The sequence below is a fragment of the Erpetoichthys calabaricus genome, chromosome 16 (genome assembly GCF_900747795.2).
Source record: "Erpetoichthys calabaricus chromosome 16, fErpCal1.3, whole genome shotgun sequence".
Classification (NCBI taxonomy): domain Eukaryota; kingdom Metazoa; phylum Chordata; class Cladistia; order Polypteriformes; family Polypteridae; genus Erpetoichthys; species Erpetoichthys calabaricus.
Window position 1 is genome coordinate 88472122 of NC_041409.2, and position 20107 is coordinate 88492228.

Sequence of the window (20107 nt, forward strand, 5' to 3'; positions counted from 1 at the left end):
GGATACACCAGAGACACTACCACTTTGCCACCTACTTGTGTAATTATTAACAGTATTCATTATTTAAATGTTAATGACATGTATGTAAGATATAATATACATATTTTAATGCATTTCATCATGAAAGTGATATCAAGTATAAATCTAAGGATTTTAAATGTACAGAGAGCTAGAATATCATAAACTTAATGTGTTCTTTGTGGCAATTGCTGCTTGCTGCTGCTGTCAGTTCAGGAGGAAGCTCCAGAAGAACATAGCGATTAACAACTGGGTCGATTTTAAGATGTTTACGACGGTCTACTTTAATGACAAAGTAAACTATGAGATTAAAGGTGAAATTTTCAATTTAATCACAAAATGGACCTTTTCACTTTGTACCTAATTTTTTTCTCTCTGTGGTTCAGTAATGCTGCCATACAATCTGATGCTGTTGTGAAGGCTCAAAAAAAAAAAAAAGAGACGGCACAGAAGATGATATAGGAGACCTTTAAAATGTACTGCATCACTATGATGGGGTATATGCGACCCTTGAATATAAAATCACCATGAATGCATTTGTCTATCGGCATTTTGCTTCACCACATAGAAGCATTCATCAAACATTTAGGCACGAATTTTGATCCTGTAGGATCTGCAAAGTGGCTTGCTGTCTGTCACATGTTGGTAGAAAACAGACACTCTGATGTCACGTTCCAACTTGAACACACTGCTCCCTCCGATTTTGCTGGTACTCTAACTTTATCACGCATCGCGTTAATTTCTAAGGACATGCTCAGAGGACGTGTCAAATGAACACTGAGAACGTGTGGCAGCCATGATGCATTCTGAGCCTGAAGTATAAACCAGCTCTAAAACCACCAACCTAATATTGTATAGGGTTTCTCAGCAGAACATTCCCCAGCGTATCACACTGCCTCCACTGGGTTGACTTCTTCTCATAGTGCATTTTGCTGCCATCTGTCTCCTAGGTGTCTTATGTACTGTAACACTGTATTCATTGTGTTTTGCTATTTCTAGGGTTCATTCAAAACTGTGTCATAATTTTTTTGGAAAAGACCTTGTTACAAAAAGTTCTGCGCATTCTGCTAAATAAAGTAAAACATTTTAATTAAAATTAATGCTTATCTTACAGTGAGAATGCAGAGTTAGTTGGGCAGATGCTATCCATTTCAAGGTGGTTGGATATGGTCTTGGCCAGAATAAAAGGCTTGCAGGCAACAGGACAAGTTCAAGGTTAGTCATCTAGAAAGTTACTTCACAGTGTCATTACAGTGCTGCCTTGCGCGTTTCTTGAGAAGCATATCCTTCTTCTGTATTCTGATTATTTCAACTTTTTTGTTTCCGTATTACTATGTAAAGTGCCAGTATAGACAGTTGTTTTTAATAAAGCCTCTTTTGCATCAATGAGTAATTCTGTATATTTGATTTTACATTGCTAATATTTTCAACTGTAGTAAATTGCAGAAGAGTTGGGAAAGTAAACTAGTTATTTAATATATTTAAAATTCTCTTTCGATGTTATAGAAGTATAGATAATCTTTGTCATTGTACATGTAATAACTTGGCTGATTGTGCTTCTTCATGAAACCTTGTGTTAGCGAACACTATGGTTTTTCTATGGCTTATCAGTGGCGATACTTGTATGTGCATCCATGTCCATCTAAATAAATTCATAATTTTTTGAACAGAAGGAGGTAAGCTAAAAACATAGTTGAGGTAGTCACAAAATTCAAAAATAGGCATCATTACAAATTATTACATATTTTGCTACAGGTCTCGTAGTCTATCTTTCTTTAATATATAAGATATTATACGCTATTTTTTAATAGGGTTCAACAGGGAATCTTTCTAACCCTGATTAACAACTATAAAATAGGAGCTAACCCTGGTCTGAGTGCTAGTCAGTCTCAGACTACATTGACAATGCCACACTCTGGTTAAGGCAAACATCAAAAATGATTTTTAGAAGTAATTTAGGGTGAAAATAATAATTTTGAACAAATCTAAAGAATATTGATTTGATTATAATAATGAATATTTCTGTATAGATAATGTATGCTGCGCATATTGTATTATTTGTCAACAAGAAAATTAGAGATACTTCTTCACAGTATGATGTACCCACACAACCTTTTCAATGCTAAAATATCTTTTTCTCTTCATTCATTGAAATCATTCACTGCAGCCTTGTCCTATAACATTGCAAATAATACGTAAAAGCTGTTTTAAATATAAAGCTGTACCAGCTGATCATCTGAAGATTTTGTCCTTATGTTCTTTGTTTAAATTCTAAAAATGAATGAAACTGAGAGATTAAAATTTCATCATCTTATTGGACAAGAGATATTAAAATTTCATCATTTTATTGGGCAAAAACAAGCGTGAAAATGTTCTTTGACGAGTGTTGTGACACCTGATAAAGGAAAACGGCAACATTTTAAACTTGCAGATAGTGGAATGGTCTTACTTTATCTTGTAAAAGGCAATTTGTATCACTACTATTGTATATGGTTGTATGATTAAATTATCTACCATTGCTACCAAATACTCTCAAGAAACTCTGTCAGCACTGACTCTTGAAGGTTTTCTGTATTTTCTGAAAAGACCATCACAACAATTTCAGTATCCCCTTCAAAGCCTAAATGAACAGCATCAAATCCGTGATCTTGTTCATCCAGAGTTCTTCAACTTTGGTCCTAGGGGACCACCATGGCAACAGGTATTCCAGTTTCTTAATTAGACATCAGTCATGGCTGATAACATAATTCAGTATTTCATTTTATGGCTTTTTTTCTTCCATGCTAGGTTATTCTTAGATTGTAGATATTTCCTTTCCAAACATATCATCCAAGTGACTTGTGGCCTGGTGCAGATTAGTTAGTAGTTGAAACTATGAAAAGTAAACTACGTTTTAACATGTTTTTGGTTTCTTAGCCAGAGCAGCTGTTTCAAGATCAAAGTCAGAATGCACATTGTTTGGATTCAACTGTAATAAAACAATTACAAGCTTTGATTTTGATTACTTGAAAACAGAAGTGTTCTGGCTCTGTGATAACAATCAGTAATGTGCATTATGTTATTTTTTGCTGAAATCTAAATTAAATAAGCCTTTGAAAAGGAAGATTAAACACTTGAGCACAAAAGGATTTTTTTAATTAAATGTTGAATAGATCAGAATGAAGGAAACAGATCCTCTTCAGTAGCCAATACCCTGTCTTTTCAATCTGGAAAAAGATAAACGGGTATTTATACATGCTAGCAGTAAAATGACACTCAGATTGGGTGAGCTTTAGTACCTATGGCTCAGAGCATACAGTTTATTACATTTGAACCTTTCAGTGGTTTTGTATTGGGGGCAGGGTGTGTGATCTGAATTAATAAGATCTTTTTAATTTCATGCTAAGTATACTTCACTTCTTAGCCTAAACAAACTTCATTTGATTTTTTTCTTTTCACTAGCTTTTTAACATGCATGATTATTGTCTTAAATGTGTGTGCATGCAAAAATGTAAAAGAAGCTTGTTAATAAACATTTATATTTATACCAAATAAGCTCCAGTTTCCCATGGCTTTGACCAACAGATAGAAAACTAGATGATTTTCTCCTGCTCAGACTGTAGGAGGAAACTGAGTACTATAAATTAGGTTATGCAAGTAATGCTTCAACAACTCCACTGTAGTTTTTTTTCCATATTCAAGTTGATAATATGTATCACGGTTGTGTGCTTGCATTTATTTTATCTTTCTGATCAGACAAGGTATATTTGCTTTGGTTTAAACATTTTTTTTTTGGTTTATACTGTATGTGTTTGTATGCACCATTATATTAATTTTACTATACTGTTAACTGTACAGTATATTTATTAAAATAGCATCTTAAATTTATATTTATAAGCACTTTTTCTATTTTCTTACTTTTTGTGACAGACGATGGTGTTGAACCAACAGAATGTTTATTCAGTGCAAACAATTCTGGAGATTATAGATCTATCCTGAGTTTTGGAGTCCAGCCACTGTAAGTATTATTTATTCTAAAGGATATTTTAATAGGTTTCTAGTAAATTTTCATATACTTGTCATGTTCATTTATACTGTCCATAATCCAGACAATTGTATTAAATAAATCGATTGTAATTAACAGTCATACTGTGACAACATGAGAAGTAACCTTTGTAGTACTGTGCACTGTATGCAAATAAAACAGCAAAACGTCCTTACACATCCCAACCACCAAATTAATTTAACTAAATTAATTTTATTACCATATTCTGGGACTCAAATTTTGTCCAGTTTGTTTAATGCTCTAATGTAAACTGATTTGTTTAGATTTAAAAAGTTACCCCCCCTATCAAATTGTTATCAGAAACTACTAAAATGATCACTCAGTAATTACCAATCAACAAAGATTATCATAATTGTGTAGGTGTATTTAATAATATACAGCAGGGAATGATTATTGAGGAAACAAAGAAAACAAACAAAATCAAACTCTGGTGCCCTACTGAGCTAGCTGTCAGAAATGTTTTTTTCACTACTAAGCTCAGCAGATGATTTTCAGTAATTTTCCTCTTCCTGATAAACAGAAAGCACTCCCTTTTAACTGTTTGTTTTTTTTTACTCTTTTGCTCTGTGTTGCCTTATAGTATCATTTTTCATAACATGGTGTTTTCAAATAACCTGCTTTAGGCTAAATGAGCATCTTTTATTAAGTGGTCACTAACCCCTTAAGCTGTTCTGCTTAAGTAATAAAGGAGTTGCAATGGCTGAAGAGTAGCAACTGCAATACTTTACATTTTTAAAACAAAGCAATTATATGATTAAAAACTTTTGTTTACACCCCTGTCATCTAAATAAAGCACAAAAAAATTGTGATTTAGGGATTTCTCTTCAATAAACTGAATTTTACAGTACATAACCAAGACATGTTATGAGGCATAACCCTGGAAACAAGTTTCTTCTGTGCCCCATTCTGTCAGCTAACATTGTGCCAAGTGTAAATGTCATATCCCATAGAATTACAAAGTTATGCATTTTTTCACAAGATTTTTTTTTCCCTTTGGAAACGTTTTGTCCTTGTTTAGAACCATTTAGTCTCTTACACCGAAACAACATCTCAAAAGAAACATTGCATTTTTTTTATATATATATATATTATTTAGCGAAACAAATATATACATAAACACACTTGCATATCAGCCTGAAGCAACAAGTAAATAATTTGTAACTTTGTATATATAATTATGTACTTAACCAAAACTTTACGTTCAAAATAATTTTTCATGCCAGTCCTTGAAACAATTTCTGTTTACCACTAGACACAAACAGACCTTGCATTTTGCACAGTAGATTGGGGTTTTTGTGAGTTTTTTTTTTGTTTTTTTGTTTCTTGCATCTTCTCCTGCCTTCTGTTGCAGTTGCCCCACAGAAGCTCAATTAGTTTTTTTTATTTATTTCTTTATTTTTGTTGTGGTTGTTACATTTTTCTTGCATTTCAAGCCTGGAATGATCTAAGTCCAAACATACATTTCCATACCAGCTTCTTGCAGTGCTGGGTTATAGGGGTGGGTGACAATACCTTTCCCTGGCATCCGTGGGCACAGAGCTAGTCGTACAGACACACACATCTAAATCCGTGTTTCTCGGCTATTTTTAAGCTGCAGGTGGTAGTCAGGAGCACACGCTCACCTGATCCCTGGTCTGCTCTTAAAGGCCCAGGTTTGAAGACTGCATCTCCAAGGAAGGCTTTTGTACTATAATGGTCTGCCTCACTATGGTGTTCTTTAAGGACACAATTCTCCAACCTTTTTCATGCATGTTATCTGGGTCATGATGATTTCTTTGCCTCCCACGGTACCACTTTGCGCTGCTTCAGAGATCCAGCATTCTGGGTTCACAATCATGTACAATATTTTTTCTTGCACATCTCCATTCTAAATCTTTCTTAGGGTTAGTGAGTATGAGTGTACATTTGCATATGGCTTGTGATGAACTGGCATGTTATAGTGCCTAATACTAGAGACACAGATAATGGCTGCCTTTATTGATTGTATCCTTATAATCTAAAAAGATTCCGATGTGTTGTTGTTGTGAAAAACACACTTTAACCCAGAGATTAAAAAGTCACTGTTACAGCTGCAGACATTGTTAAGTGAAAGCTCTTCCTCTTGTTGTCAGAAGCAGAGTAGTAAAACAAATAATGCATTTTTTTTCTTCTTACTAACGTTGGAGAAACCTCACAAGTTATACTTCCTGCCAAGTTGAGGTCATGTGTCCTTGGAATGTTATAGTACACTTAGGTATGCTTCGGTTGTAGAGCATTACTTTGTTCTGCTGTTGTTTGTTCTGAAAATCTCATATTTTCTACTCCATTTCATTGAACACATGAAAGTGTTTTGTTTGTACTGCATGTGGTTTATGTTTTAGAGTCTTTAAGAGAAGGATGACTTTTGTTACTCAGTGCATGGTGTGAGTAAGCGCCTTCAGTCATTAAAAAAAAAAAAAAAAATCCAGACAGGTTTGTAGAAAAATCTTGTTCACTCAATATAGATTCTAGAATACTGAGTATTGATGGGGCAATGGAAATTAACTGTGGTCCAGCCCCTCAAAACCAATTGCTTTTTTTATTAATTTGTTTAGGAAGTATTCACTAGATTTAACTGGCACACCTCATATATTACTTTACTTAACAACCACTTCAATCAAAATCACTATTTGTCTGTATGACACCAGAAAAGTTTTATGCAAGTATCAAAAGCCATACTTTCCTTCTAAGTATTGTGTGTGAGAGCATAAAACTGTATTACGAACGTTATTTACGATTACTCACCTTATGTTGACATTCATTACAATTTGAATCTCTAGTAATCTCCAAATCTGCTGCTGGTCTGCTGTTATATTTCTAATAGATTTTGAATATATTTTGTTTGCTGTTTTAGAGCTAATGAAATTGGTATTTAGTGGCCTATCTACCCTACCATAAAAATGCCGTCTCCTGATGTTTTTAATTATCTGTTTCTTAGTATCCAGTATTCAGAGAGCATAAAGGAGATGCTTGGAGTCTGTTCAACGGCCGCTTACAGGATTGGATTGAATGTTGTGCCCAATGACCTGGATCCACGTGTTCCTGTGATGTCCTGGAATACCTGTGCGTTTACCATCCAGGCGATTGGTAAACTGTTTGCTACTTGAAACTTTATTTATATATATTTATATAGATAGACTGATAGATAACTGTCTAATTATAACACTATAAAATTAGATCCACAAGTAATGTTTGTTTTCTTTTTTTTTTTTTTTTTGTAGCATATGACCCCTGTGAATTCCTAGTGTTTAATGTCCATGATCTAGATTAAAATATTTTTTGGTAGAATAGCTTTATTTGTATATTTGTATGTATGTATATTTTAATCGCCTACCCCTGAGGACTTAGGTTAGAATAAGGGTAACACTTCCGAATCATAAAAAGTGACTAATGGAAGATTGCATCAAGCAGTGCATTTTGAACGTAAACATTTATAAGTCAATAAACACTTAAATGAGAATATCAAGCTTGAAATACCACCCTTAGTACCCCATGGGTGCCACCTGCCTAGTTCAAACAGACTGTTGCGGAACCTTACCAAAACACAGGTAGGGAAACCCAGTTTATAACAGTCAAAGACCTGATACACTTAGAAGTGGTCAGTTGTGTGGCAAGAGAGAGATAAGGACAGACAGTTAGTAAGATGTGTGAAGGTTAGAGCGTAAGGATTGTGAATTGGAATATGAAGGGGTAATTGGGCCAAACAGTTGAAGTGGTAAACAGAAGGATTCTTTGATTGAATGTGAGCTACATACCAAGAGAAAAGCTGAAAAGGTAAAGGTGCACACATTCCTAATGGGAACAGTGTTGGGTACAATGATTTTTTAATTTTTTTTATGGGGGGTCAGGTAAGCAGTGATAATTTTGCTGGCATTTGTATTACTGCACTTTCAGTAAAATGGGCAGATAATGGTGCAGGTGAAGAGGATGTTGTAGTTCCTTAGATGGTCGTTGCTAAACAATTGATGAGTATATATTAAGTACTGTGCAGATTGACAGAAGTGACAAAGAGAACAGTGTGTTTTGGGACAGCTTGATAAGAGAGATGTCTGGGCTGCCTTACAGTACAGAACACAGAGTTGAGAGAGACATGAAGTGAGAGAGGTAGGTAGGCATTGTGCTGAAGAGGAACAGACTATGGTGATTTGAGCATGGGAAGTGAAAGGGGAGGATGATTGGATGAAGAGGTACATCAAAATGAAAGTCGAAGGAATGAGATCCACAGGGAGGATGAATATTAAATAATTAAAGGTGATGGTGGATGACATTAGGAGAATGGGACACACCCCCAAATGATACCCAGGAGTGCATAAAATTTAAGGAAAAAGATTTGGGGAGACACTACCACAATTTGGACATTTTTCTCTCAGGGGTGTACTCACTTTCGTTGCCAGCGGTTTACATATTAATGGCTGTGTGTTATTTTGAGGGGAGAGCAAATTTACACTGTTATACAAGCTGTACACTGACTACTTTACATTGTTTCAAAGTGTCATATCTTCAGTGTTGTCCCATGAAAAGATATAATAAAATATTTACAAAAGTATGAGGGGTGTACTCACTTTTGTGAGATACTGTATGTGAATCTGTATAATGGCTGTCAACTCTGTGGGAGTAATGGTGATGATGATATATATATTCACTGTATCTCTGCGTAGAGACGTAATTATATAAGCACATGATACACAAGTTAATTAGATAGCAAAGACTCGGGTCATGTAACTTTTTAATTAGGTAATTATATGAATTTTTCCCTTGCCATGGAGCTGTGGATATGTGTAGCATAATCTGAAAGGATACATTTTAATAGAAATTTCGCTAACAGTATTACTTTTTTATACTTGTTCACAGAAAATGTTCTACATGAGGAAGAAAAACCTCTTTTTGGTTCTCTTCAGAACAGACAGGTATTTCTACAGCTTCTTTGCACTTATTGAACTTTCTTTATTTAAAACATGGATTAGTGTTGGGTATAGTGCTTCCCATTCTCATAACTTTACTGTGAGTTGCAATCTAATTAATAACTTATTACAATTGGAGGATTGAGCCTAAAATCTTTTATTTCTTCAGTAAGAGTGTGCATTTTTACACTTTTTTTACCACAGCTGTAGCTGTTGGGAAATTATTGGGAGCAGATGAAAGTGCACTTTCAGTATGCTGGACATTATGAGACAAAAATGATCATATTATGAATGAATGATAGAGATTTACAATTACAAATAGAAGTGTACAAAGTGAATACGGTAATTTGTTTGGTAAAATGTTAAGTTGGAGAAATATATGCGGCAGTGATGTTTCCCCATTACAGTTGTCCTGTTTTAAAAATGATGTAAGGTATGGTATGTTTTAAAATGTTATCCAGCACTTGTAAAATAGCAATAAGCAACTTTCTATACTGAATCACTTGTGAATTCTATGCTTACAGTTGATTGATAAATCTGCTTAATTGCTGTGATATGTATTTTTTCTGAATTTGTAAAAGTGTTTTTTTATTTTTCTCCCATTGTTTGTAGCATGCTGGACTCAAGGCACTTGTATACTTTTCTTCTGCACAGAGGGTTATGTCTTCTCAAGCTGTTATCCAGAAGCACTTCTCTCGACTATTAGCAGGTATTATGCTTTGTCAGATTAACTCAAATATTCAATTTATTTCACAGGCCTAAAGAGCAATGTGTTTTCCCCCCCCGATTTAAAATGATCATACACTTTAACTGTAATATATGGTATGAGCTTTGTAAACTAGTGGTATAGCCAGGTTATTAATATGTGTTTGTGTAACCTTTAGGGGTGTTCATAATATGTCCCTTTACCCAAAATAAGGAAATGAATCCCAGTGAAATAATATATAAATAAAATAATGATTGGTTACAATAAAATAAATCTGAATCAGTTTTTACTGTTCCATCGAGTGTTGAGGTGAAAATACTTTAGAGGGAGGAAGAGATGGAACTGAGCTCAGAGAGTCAGAACGTTTTTTGTGCTGATGCAGTGCTTTGTTGAGCAGTCAGATGAACAAGCCACCTCACTTGACAGACAAGGATTTAGTGCTTCTGTTGTATGGGCCAGAGATGCAGATTTTTTTTTTTAATCTAAAATAAAATTCCCCAGTCAGAATAGAACAAATTCTATCAATCATTCTGACCATCTTAAAGCAAAATAAAAAGTGTCAATCAGCAGTATTAAAATTACATTGAAGCATAAATTTATCTGGATGAATAAAATACATTTGTTAATGTAATCATACGCATAGCTGTTATAAGCTGTCAGTTTGCTGTGTATCTATTGTACAAGGTATTCGAGCACTTTTCTCCTTTCTGAAGCCTGAAGTAAAGCACAAATCCGAGGCAGTGACTAAATGTCCTTATTAGTTACTACACTGTACTAATTTTATATGGTATCAACAAGTTACCGGTCTGTTTTTTTTATTTTTTTAAATGAAAATGTGTCTAACTACATGGTACACATATCCATTTTATCTGAAATACCAATCACTGTGCCAAAAGGATATCTAAACTAATAAAAGGATTTTGCTGTGAAGCCTTCCATCTTATTCATCATGAAGTTTTATGAAGCTGTCTTTAGCATATATTAAAATTTCCCATTAACCTTGTGCTAAGCTGCTTGTTCTCTTTTCACAGTTTTAGTGCAAGGCATGAATATTGAAGGGACACCATCAATCCTGGATGTTGACCACTTTCATCTTTTGGTGAGTCCTTTAATCCCCCCCTCATAAATGTTACATATAATTTATGAACCTGTAGTTTTCATCCAAAATGTATTTCATTATGTACACTGCCTGCTTCTCTATCCATTCTTTTCATTCCTGTCATTTCAGTTTTTGTAAACTACTATAAAAATTATTCACCACCAGAATTAAATATTTAACATACAGTACGTGTTGTTATCAACACAAAGTACTATATAGTGCCACGTGAAAAAAACCTACAATTTTATTCCAAAGTAATTTAAATTTAAAATACTTGATGGAACAACTCCCAAAAAAAAAGGTTTTAATACTTGATGGGACCACCTTTGGTAGCAGTTACAGCTACAGTACATGTGTTTGGTTAAGGCTTTATCAGTGTAATACATCTTGACAATGAAACTTGTGGTTATTCTTCATGGTAAAATCTCCATCAAAGTGATTAGAGATACCAGGGCAGAAATTTTTATGTCATTCCAAACATTTTTTTCTGAGGTCTTTACTTGGGAAAGTCTAGGACATGGGTGTCTAACTCTGGTCCTGGAGGGCTGCAGTGACCAGTTTTTGCTGCTAATTAACGTCTTTTGCCTTAATTTTAATTAGCTTGACTCAATCCCCTTAGTTGTTTCTTTTTCCTTAATTGGCAGCCAAACAATAATGAGACACAAAACAAACCGCCATATGATTAGCTCACCTGTGCCAATCACACAGTATATGAGAATAAAGAAAGGTGAAGGTGGTCTCAATAAGGTTGATCTCTCAGGTCACCAAAACATTTTTTTTTTTTTTGTTCTTTATTTCGCCTTATACAATTTCTTGTATTAGGAATTTGGTAGTTTTCGCATACCCCTTGGGGTCAGAGCACAGGGTCAGCCATTGTACAGCGCCCCTGGAGCAATTACAGGTTAAGGGCCTTGCTCAAGGGCCCAGCAGAGCAGTGGCCTTTTGGCAGTGACGGGGATTCGAACCGGCAACCTTTGGGATACCAGCGCAGCTCCTTAGCCTCAGAGCCACCACTCCGCCCTATAAATTGACAATGTTCTTAGAAAAAACAGAAAAATCAACAGTTTTGGAAAACTCTGCTGTGGCAGAATGAGAGCAGCAACAAGCCATGGAATTAAATAACAGGTTTAATTAACAGCAAGAATTGGCTTTTCATTAAGAGATTGGCTGGAGTGAAATTGGTTGGAATTTGAAATCCCAGTTTAGCTGGTCATCTGTTGGCTCATTTCACATCACATTTCTGTTTGGCTGCCATTTAATGAAGAAACAAATCAATTCGGAGGATGAATCCTTAAAAACAGGGCTTTTAAAATGAAGGGAAACAAAGCTAATTACCAGTGAAAACTGGTCACTGATTAGGAAAAGGGTTAGAATGAAAACCTGCAGCCACTGTGGCCCTCCAGGCCCGTAGTTTGACACCCCTGGTCTAGGACAAACTTTTTTGGTTTTAAGTCAATAGTGGCTTTTGATATTGGTTTTTGATGTTTTTTTTGTTCATTAAGGAATTGTGTAGATTGCAGCATTTTTCCTATTTTCTGTACTTAGATGTACTGATGGAGGCATCTTTAAGACTTTTCTAGTCCCTACCACTCAAGACATCCTAGAGCAGGGGTGTGCAAAGCCATTCCTGGAGGGCCGCAGTGGCCGCGGGTTTTTATTCCAACCCAGTTGTTTAATTAGAAAACAATCCTTGCCAATAATTACATTTCATGGCTTTTTAGTGCTTTAACTCTGCTATGTCAAGTCATTCTCAAATCCTAGATTTTTTTTTCCATTCTAAAGATATCCAAATATTTTGAAGTGTAAAACGGATGGGTAATTCTCAATCCTTGACTTTTTTGTCTTCTCTTTCCTTCCAAGTATTTAATTAAACCAAATAGTGCATGATAAATACACACAGGCGTAAAGGGTAACAAGCAAAATGGATAACTGCTGGTTTCTTTTGTCATTTGCATCTTATTGCTAATAAGGAGCAATTAAAAACCAAGAATGCAGCTGTTTAAGACTTAAATAAGCAATAAGGGTTCAAAATCTTAACGAGGGAGATAACTAAAATGAAGCAGAAGTGTTTCTAGCGCAATTAGTGCTTCTTATTAAGCAATTGGGTTGGAACAAAAGCCTGCAGCCACTGTGGCCCTCCAGGAATGACTTTGCACATTCCTGTCCTAGAGCATAATGTTGCCACCACCAAGCTTTTTGATAACATTGTGGCCCATAAATGTAATATTTGTCTAACCAGACTTTATTGCTGATTCTCTTTGCATATCTTTGTGCAAACTACATCTGAAATATGAATATGATGCAAGTTCAATTTTTTTTAGAAGCTTTATTCTTGACACCCTTCCTTACCAGTTAGATTTATGAAGTGTGTGTGTGATGTTGTCTTATGCACAGTTTCCCCCTTGTCTATTATGGTGAATTGTTGCTTCTTTACAGTTGCCAAAGGCCTCTCTCTTGTTGGCCTTCATTGACTACACCTTTTTCATGAATGGACATTCAGTTTTGTAGAACAGCTAGTTCTGGGCAGATCTGAAACATTTTTTTTAATGATGAACTACTTTGTTCTCTGAAGTATATTCAATTATTGGTGGACTCTGTTCAGATAAATATCTGACTTGGAGAAGAGAATTGGATGCTTTAGAGGTATTTTAGGTATTTTCTATCAGTTTGTGTTTTATTGTTAATTTTGAGAAAGTGGATTTTTTCACTCTTTATAGCTGGACTGTTTTTGAGTTTATATATAGAAAAAAGCTGTGTGACATTTATTGGTTTCTTATGGTATCTGCTACTAGAAAACATTCAAACTGCTTTATGACAGAAGAAATGGAAAGTTTACAGAAAAGTGCACAAAATACATATAATAAGCAGTATTTATGCCAAAGCCTTGTCATTGCTTTGAACAGAGTACGTTATCACCTTCTTAGCCAAACTGCTCTGGAAAATTAAGTTGCTTTCAATAGCTGCATTTCATTGTCTTGTCTCTCATGTAAATATGTTTTTACAGCACTCATCATGTTGTATTCGAGCTGACTAAATTAGGCCTCTTACTGGTGCATGACACATGCTAGAACTTACGCACACCAGTCTAATATTCGGACATTTCTGCATGTTATACAAGTAAACCAACATTCATAGCTGTAGCACTGTGGTTTTGCAACACAACCAGGATGAATGCAAACTCTATTTCATTACAGGATGATACCAGTATAGACTGAATTTTAGGTGTGTACAATATATAAGTTTTCAGTTTATTTCGTAAACTATTATGTGCATTGTTGACAATCTGAAATATTCTGAATTAATAAAGCAACACTCTAATTTTGAAGTATGATAAAAAGTCAATCTCATACTTCCAAAAATCTGCAGTTGCAACAGATTGTTACTGTTTTTTGGTTTTGGGTAAGTAATAATAATTTATTTTTGCAAGACATTTTACTGATATTCTTCTCAACAGAATTTCTGGTGTGCTTATTGAAAAATGTGTTACTTTTTGAAATGAATATTGCACAGATTTTAGGTGTTGGTATCTCATATCCTTTATTAAGGGCACAAAATGGCAAAATTAGAAATGTTCAATTTAGTGAACTAATGGTTTGAAGTGCTGTTTATTAAATCCAGTAACCAATTAAATTTTAAAGATACAAGTCTAAAAGCAGAAAGTTTGTAGTATGATCTTTGCCTTTTCCCTTGTGGCATCAATAAACCTGATCCTGTATTTTTTGTAATTTTAAAATATAACGCATGCTCTTTCTTCTGTATAAATACTACTTTATTACTAATCAAGGGGTTCTAGGTTTTAACCTGTCTGTTGTAGGACAAACTGTTATTGCCCTGTTTTGTTTTGGCATGACACATGTGACTTGAGCTGAAATATTTACATACTCATTAAACCTATCTGATGTTGTATGTCATGAAGAGTTAGCCACGCAACAGACAAAACACAATTTACTTTTGTCTACTTAAAAGGAATCTGGAAATAAAAACCTGCAAGGTATAAGTTACAGGGAAAGATTGAAAGAGCTTAACCTTGGCAGTTTAGATAACGGGTATTGAGAATGTGAAATGTTTGAAGTTTTTAAAACTATGAAATAATAGGGTACTGGATGGCTGTTAATGTGAATTATTTCAAACAAACATGGAGCCACCGCCAAGAACTTGTTCTGGGTAAATATCGCACAAATTTTGGGAAATTTAACTTCATACAGAGAACCCATAGGCGCATGGAGTAAGTGATCAAGTAGTTGATAGACCATAGGACTTGAGGGACATTCAAAACATGATCTGATGTTGTTTTAGAGGAGTTAGGTGAACAGGACAGACAAGCTTTCTTGGAATGAATGGCCTGTTTTTGCCATAATGTTTCTAGTGTTTTAATAAGACATTATCAGTTATCTAATTACTAGGGGGCTCCGCCCCCTGCTCGCTTCGCTCGCCAACCCCTGGTGTTGGGAATGACAAAGAGCGTGATGTATGAATGAGATATAGAATAGTGTGAAGGTGTAGATGATGCAAATAGAAAGCAAACAATAAAGTGTGTGGCACAGTGTAAAGGTTTATTGGAAAATTTCTTTGTACACGCCGTTTAAGTGTAAAAGGTAATTCCAGGTCAGAACTTGTAAGGTCAATGAAGATGGTCATTATCGTGATCAGAGTCAACTTTGTCAGAGCTTAGAAAGAGTTGTGTCTCTCCAGGAAGTAATGGAATGACTTGGGTATTTATGTTTTCCACATTAATATTTTTTGGATATAATATAGTGCGTTGTGTTAAAAGGGGCATCTGGTCTAATGAGATTGCTGTTCCAAATCTCTCTGTAACTAAGTCGTCGCAGATAAAGGCTTGAAGAATTGTAATAATATGTGCCTGAAGTCCATCTGTATTGGTGAGTGTACCATCTCTCAGTTGTAATAAGCAATTGTTATGATCTGGTTCTGGACATCGCATCTTTTTTACTAACTGTATCTTTTGAAAGCAATGCCAATTGTCTGCGTATTTTAAGGTGCACTGAACAATAGCTGAGTGCATGGCATCTGGAAGAATAGCTAATCACTGTTTAAAATCTCCTCCTAATAAAAGTACCTTTCCTCCAAATCGAATATTATTATTCATAAACGTTTGTAGAAGTTTATGAATGGTGTTGAGTAAGTGACTTCATGCCATTGTACATTCATCAATAAACAACATTTTTTGAAGACGGATGTCACGTGCAGTGCCACCGTTAATGTTCATAGTGGATACCGATTTGTAGGATCTAATGCAGTTGATAAAGATTTCACTTTCAGGTACATCGTCAGTTAGAATCTTCTGTAGATATTCAGTATATGAATGTAAAGAAGGCAGTCTAATTTGACCCTTTTGACAACAACGTCTAAATGTATTACTTGTATTGCCAGTTGTTTCTTCAGGGAAGTGAACTGAATGACAATGATTGCAAATGACATTCATTAATCCGAATGAATTTTTCCGGGGTATGTTTTGCTTGTGCCGTTTGAGAGGCGCGTTGTTGCATATGTAGTATTTGGGACGTGTTGTTTTGGAGCTGTAATCGATTTGCCTGTGCTGTGTGAGACGCCCGTTGTAGCCTTCCTTGCCGTTAACGTATGTCTGAGACGGGAGGTGTTTCGTTTTGAATCCGTGCCTGTTGCGATGCAGCACTTTGATTGATAGTTTGCGTCATGTGGATCCAGGATGTAGATTTGTGCATATTTGCGTTGTTGATTTGTTTCAGGGTGCACTGTTCCAATGCGATGCAGTATTTGTGCACATATGGGAAAGCAGTATGGGCCATTGCCTTTTGGTGGCCTGATATTTACTAAAAGCAAATGAACTATTGTAGGATCTAACGCAGTTCATAAAGTTTTTACTTTTAGGTACATCGTTAGTTAGAAGCTGTAGTTGAGCTTTGCGTTTTTGGAGTCGAGACATTTTTTCTTTTAGAAATATGGATAAGTAATAAGAAGTATTGCACTCACTGTTAATATGGAGACTTTTCTGCGGTTGAACGGTTAATAGTGCCTTATGGTAATGAGATCCACCTATGCTGCATAGCCGTCTATTTTGTTGTTTCTTTCATGTTCATGTGTTTGTTCCTGTTATCCTTTTCGTTTTGTACCCGTGACCGTGTATTCATGACTTGTTTCAATATGTTTCCTTTTCTGCAGTTGAACGGTTAATAGTGTTTTATTGTAAGGAGATCCACCAATGCTGACACCTATGCTGTCTAGTGTGAAGGTGCTGACGTTCACTTTAGAATATGTGGCTTTGGGTGTGACTTCTTATGGATGTGGGGGGGGGGGGGTGTTGAGGATTGTTGTTGCGCGAGCGTCTTCTTTCTTTTTGTGTTCCTGTGTCTTGTTGAATCCCCCTCTTTGTGTGTGTCCCGTCCCTCGCTTGTAGGGTCTGTGGGGTGGTTTTGTGTTCTTTTTTTTGTGTTCCATGGGCTTGTTGAATCCCCCTCTTGGTGTGTGTCCCGTCCGGTGCCTGTAGGGGGGGGGGTTGCCTTGCTGTTGTGTGCGAGCCTCTTTTTTTTTTTTTTTTTTTTTTTCGGGTCTAGTTTCGTGTGCAATGTGTTTCGTGCTTTTCCTGCGTTTGACTTTGCGCCTCATTTCTCCTTTTTGTATGTGCTCACTCCTTTTTTCTGTGGTCTTGTCCGCCACTCGCGGCCCCTCATCCGCCTTTGTCGCCCTCTTTTCTCCGCCTTTCTCCGACTCTCGCGGACTCTATTTGCGCCTGCGCCTCTCGCGGCCCCTCATCCGCCTCTCTCGCCCTCTTTTGTCCGCCTTTCTCGGCTCCTCAGCCGACTCTCGCGGACTCTTTTTGCGCCTGCGCAGTACGTCTTTTTGCAGCTACGGCCCATGGCCGGATGTGCCTGCGTCCATCATCCGGTTTAGCATTCTCGGTTAGTAATATGGATTTTTTTTTTTTGGTATGTCAGGAGTGTGGAGATGTCTCTGTCTTGTACTGTTTATTGCCTTAGTCCAAGAGAGAGACTGATGGTTGTAATTAAATTTGTGACCTCTTGTTGGACAGACTTGCACACTAGTTATCAAATAACAGTTTTGGCCTTTGTAGAGGGATCTCTAGCTCTCGGATCCATCTTCTACGCTTACCATCTCTACCTGTGACTGAGCACAGTCTAGGAAGACTAAGAAACGGCATTGATTTAAGAAGAAAGCTTTGGTGCCACAAAAAAATCACAATTTTTCCATACAATATAGTCAAAAGTCTAACACTTAAAGCAAGCAGAGGAAGATGATACCAGAGTGTTTATTATGTATGGAGTACATGATTATTCTGACTCTTAATCAAACACATCTTTTTCTTTTTTTGGCAGTATTCTTTTTATTGCCTGAAAGTCAGGAAAAGTTTGAACTAAGCACATTTTGTTACATCACAAGTTCCCTAAAATAGTAAATATTAAAGAAGCTTTCTGTAGTGTAGTACTCATTAAAAATTACTGATTCAATGTGAGCAAGTATAGTACTACTGTTCTTCTGAAAACTGATGGCTGAAAACATTCTCTTCACAGGTGGGGTTAATTCTTGCAGTTCCGGCGCTGTATCAGGAAAATGTGAACCTGCAGCCTTCGCCTGTCAGCTCAGCTTTTAACCACCTCTACATCCTTCATCTAGTCACCATGGCGCACATAGTACAAATACTGCTTTCATCAAATGGTAAAGTTTGAGTGCTACTGAGCAAATACGTTTCATGCTAGCTTGAAGAAAAGAAGTATTTAACAACACATCAACTTCAGAGGCTTGTTTCCCTAATGAAACAGATACCTAGAATTGAGCTAAATAACATTTTTTTTTAGAAATATAATAGGAATGTTTTAAATTTTGATGTAATTCTCTAGTCCCCTGATTTCAATTTTGTAATCCTCTTTTTAACTAATAATCTAATTTCAATAGGATTACATTATGCATTTACATATCTAATCTCTTCTAGATGATTCGGGCATGGATTCGGATGAAGAGGGCAATGATTCAGGGTTGGCAAGTGAACTGTACTTGGCCATGATGCAGTGCACGGAAGGGTGAGTTTCAGTGTGGTATTTAAACTTTTCAGAGAATAGACTGACAGCTGTATTTAAAAGAATCATTTATTTATATATCATATTTAAAATCAGTTAGAAATAAAGTAGAAGGCAGACCACACTCCCATTTATGTTGGAGGAAAGGCTGTGGAATAAGTAAGCAGCTTTAAATTTCTTTGAGTCACCATTATGTATACCCTAAAGTAAGAAAAACACACCTCGGCTCTTGTGTTCAGAAAATAAGAGCCCTACAGAGCTGGTGAATTTCTGCTCAGAATATTACTGGTACACAGCTACATTCTGTCTAGGGCATACCCTGTACAACACACATTGTCTTAGAATGCAAACGGTATTTTTACGACCTCATCCATCCTGCACAGTCAACTTTCTGTCTTCTTCATTTTGGAAAATGATTCAGGACCATCCACACTTGCACCAAAAGATTCAGGGACAGTGTTTGTCCACTGGTCATAAGGCTACTAACAAACTACACCCAGTGATAAGTGCATGAGTGTCACTTAGTCATCTCAGAGGATTGTATGGTTTTCTATGGCTCAGGTATCAACATTTTACACCAGTAGGAGTTTGATTACGTCTTGAAGATGCAGTTGCAGTAATCCAGAAAATGCACATTAATGTCCTGGCACAAAGAAATCAATATCTGTGAATAAGAAAAAATGCTAGATACGTTTTATAAATACAGAGATCGAACTCCAACAGTTAAGGTGCACGTTTTCGTATTTGTGGTCACTATCTGGTTATAAAGTCAAGGCAAGTAATAGTCGGCTAAATAGTTGGATGAATAGCAAAATCAAGATAAAAAATTGTTTGGTGTTTTGACATTCAACAAGAAGAAACTTCCTGGCTTTTTCTTAGTTTAAGCCTATATGCAGGTGGTCAGACTATAAATAATTTAGGCAGCTTGGTCAATCAAAGTATACTGTCTATAGGGTGAACAGTAAATAACAGAAATATTCCCCCACAGTCCAAGCAGTCTATTGATGAACCACAACCTAATCCACTAGACTCCACATTCTATGCTATTTTGTACCCATCATAGCATGTAAGGAAGAAGAATGCTGGAGTGTACATATTAGAATCAAATTGAGCCTAACATTTAATAGCTAGTGATTAAATGACAAATGTAATAGCAGGAATGTGCCAAAGGTTGGGGGCTGACTGAGAGAGAAGAGAGAGCTCTGCTGACATAACCCAGAAGTGCACTGCTTTGCAGTACATAAAGGCAGTCTCTGTGTGCACAAGCACAGAAGTTCTTCTTGTAAGCTC

General features: G+C 36.1%; 1 protein-coding gene across 2 annotated transcripts in view; it reads left to right on the forward strand.

Annotated features, from left to right (window-relative positions):
- ubr1 (ubiquitin protein ligase E3 component n-recognin 1) overlaps window positions 1–20107 on the forward strand; it is a 149157-nt gene that overhangs the window by 82536 nt on the left and 46514 nt on the right. Inside the window, exons 33-40 of one of the 2 annotated variants that reach the window (XM_051919762.1) lie at window positions 1133–1233; window positions 3928–4015; window positions 7020–7168; window positions 8933–8988; window positions 9595–9691; window positions 10720–10787; window positions 18314–18458; window positions 18733–18967. In XM_051919762.1, coding sequence (XP_051775722.1) covers window positions 1133–1233; window positions 3928–4015; window positions 7020–7168; window positions 8933–8988; window positions 9595–9691; window positions 10720–10787; window positions 18314–18458; window positions 18733–18824 — 796 coding nt within the window. In that variant the 3' untranslated portion in view covers window positions 18825–18967. Of the gene's footprint in view, window positions 1–1132; window positions 1234–3927; window positions 4016–7019; window positions 7169–8932; window positions 8989–9594; window positions 9692–10719; window positions 10788–18313; window positions 18459–18732; window positions 18968–20107 lie in introns of those variants that run through there. The other variant, XM_051919763.1, reaches the window with a different exon arrangement.